Source organism: Suricata suricatta, chromosome 8 (assembly GCF_006229205.1).
Source record: "Suricata suricatta isolate VVHF042 chromosome 8, meerkat_22Aug2017_6uvM2_HiC, whole genome shotgun sequence".
NCBI classification, from domain to species: domain Eukaryota; kingdom Metazoa; phylum Chordata; class Mammalia; order Carnivora; family Herpestidae; genus Suricata; species Suricata suricatta.
This window is the reverse complement of record NC_043707.1, coordinates 137,653,467-137,655,838: the sequence shown is the minus strand read 5'-3', so window position 1 is coordinate 137,655,838 and position 2,372 is coordinate 137,653,467. Positions and strand designations below refer to the sequence as shown.

Genomic DNA, 2,372 nt, shown 5'->3' with positions numbered 1-2,372 from the left:
AATGGGAGAAGCCGGGCCCGGCCGGGGGCTGGGGCGGGGGACAGGGCTGGCCGGGGCGGGCCGAGGAGGCCCGGGCGCGGACTCGGCGTCCTGGCCGCCCGCCGCTCCATGTGCCCCGCTTACCGGCAGATCTGGATGGCGGACGGGGTCTCCGCGGCGGGGCCCGACATGCTGGCGGCGTCGGCTAACGGCTGAAGGAGAGCGCAGGTGTCTGGCAAGGCCTGGCGCGGAATGAATGAGCCCGGGCGGCGCCATGGAGGGGGAGGGTGGAGGCGGGGCCTGCGCGTCGGAGGGGCGGTACCTGTGCGTCGGCGGCGAATCGAACGCGGCCTCCTGCTCAAGCCCCGCCCCATGCGCCCCGCCCCTCGGGCCCCAGCCGGCTTCTCCGGAGTCCGGTTCTGCCGGTGGTGGGGCGCGGTGGGGCGCTGCTTCCAGAAGGTTCGGCGACGGTTGGGCGGTGCCGAGCGGGGCTGTTGCGTGGACCAGCCTCGCCCCGCGCCGCGCTTGTCCGGGGGCGGGTGGGGCGCCCCGAGAGGTGGGCGAGCCCGGGCGCGGAGGAAGGCCTACGGGGGCAGGAAGGCCTGCGGCGGTCCGCGTCCGGGGCTCGCCCTCTCGAGTCAGCCCTGACGGGAAATTGGAGGCGGGGCCCCCTGTAAACGAGCGTTTATGGCGGAGCTGCGGTGTATTGTGCTGGGATGCACGTGGGTGCGCGGGACTGGGCGTCAGGCGGCGGCGAGCTGATTCGCAGACGAGCAAGAACCCGGGATGGCCTACACCCCCCGCCGCAGACGGGGGATCTGCGTCCGGCCGCTCGCTGCAGATCGCCTGGGGCTCCGTGCAGGACTTCCGGGAAGCCCTGAGCTCGCTCTCGGGGGTGTGCGGCGGCAGTAGGGAGCCCTAAAGACGGTGATCTGTTCTGTTGCACAGCCTAGGTCAAGTCTGGGTCGCAAAATAGCCTTAAAATACACCAAAGAGGCGAATGGTGATTACCTCTGTGTGCCAGAATTGCAGAGCTTTTTACTCCGTATAAGATTTGCCATTTCCCACATTTGTTACCGTAAACGTCGATTGCTTTTGTTTCAGTTTTAAAAATCAAATAAAACCCACAAGACGCAAGCTCTTCAGTGACATTTGAAAACCCATTTATACTAAACTGAATAGCTCTGAAGGAGTCATGCGTCAGCCTGTCACTCCTGCATGGAGGCAGCCCAGCTTATGTCAAAGTCCTTGGAACAGCGGGGCCAGCCCAGATCATACCTATGATTTTAAGATTATTGCATTAGAAATTTTGTTTTCTAGGGGCGTCTGGGTGGCTCAGTCGGTTAGGCATCCGGCTTCAGCTCAGGTCATGATCTCACGGTTCATGGGTTCAAGCCCCACGTTAGGCTCTGTGTTGACAGCTCAGAGCCTGGAGCCTGCTTCGGATTCTGTGTCTCCCTCTCTCTCTGACCCTCCCCTGCTTGCGTTGGTTTCTCACTGTCTCTCAAAAATAAATAAAAGACATTAAAAAAAAGAAATTTTGTTTTCTAGTGTGAGTTAAATTGATGCAAGCACCATGGTCCACACGCCAATCTAACCACCACTTCTTAGGACGGGTCCCTAAGGGGATAGATTTCTTAGGATGGGAGGTCCGAGAAGCAGGCCCGCTTTGGATCCTTAGGCAAGGCAGTTCCTTACCTGGTTAATTGTGGGTAATACCTACCTGACCTCCCCCAGGAGGGATGAGGTCATGAATGTAAGGGGACGACTGGCACATTAATAATTGAAGGCCTTTCTTCCTCTCTGTTCTCACCTTTCCTACTCAAACGTCTGTCTCTAAACCGCCTTCCCAGGGGGTCAGTGCAATGGAGCAAGTCTCTACTGAGGCCCCGCCCTTTTTGTACAGGTGGGAGCATCCCCATGAAGTTGGATACCTTTTGTTCTTCAAAAGTCTCAAAAAATCTGATTTGGAGACAAATCCAGGACACAAAAAACTGGCTGTGAACACTTGCCGAACCACAGCCCTAGACTAGGGAATGGGCCAAACGGTTCAGGATTAAATAGACCGGTGCCTCCCAGAGGGAGACAAAAAAGATCCGGGGCAACATCTGTACCTTTGGGAACGGGTGTGGCTAAGCTTTGGCCCAAAGATGACTTCCCGACACTGTCCATGTGACAGCTCTTCCGGTAGCAGGGGAGCCAGGGAACATGACAATGACAGCTCAAGCCAGATATTCCTGTGTCCCGGTTCTCTAGAGGAAATGGTGCTCCGGGAATTTGGTGCTCCGGGATTTAACCACTTGGGTGTCATTGCCGGTTGTTTATGCTGTTGCCGGTGTTCAAGGTCAGCAGGGGCAGGCGGGGTGGGGCAATCCCTCGGCAAAGCCGTTACT

General features: G+C 58.3%; 1 protein-coding gene across 1 annotated transcript in view; it reads right to left on the bottom strand.

Moving 5' to 3' along the window:
* The window catches only part of ACOT7 (acyl-CoA thioesterase 7), a 101,224-nt gene extending 100,951 nt beyond the window's left edge, over window positions 1-273 (bottom strand). The window contains 2 exon segments of the mRNA XM_029946129.1: window positions 124-212; window positions 214-273. Coding sequence (XP_029801989.1) covers window positions 124-212; window positions 214-255 — 131 coding nt within the window. The 5' untranslated portion in view covers window positions 256-273.
* Window positions 274-2,372: the final 2,099 nt, after the last annotated feature.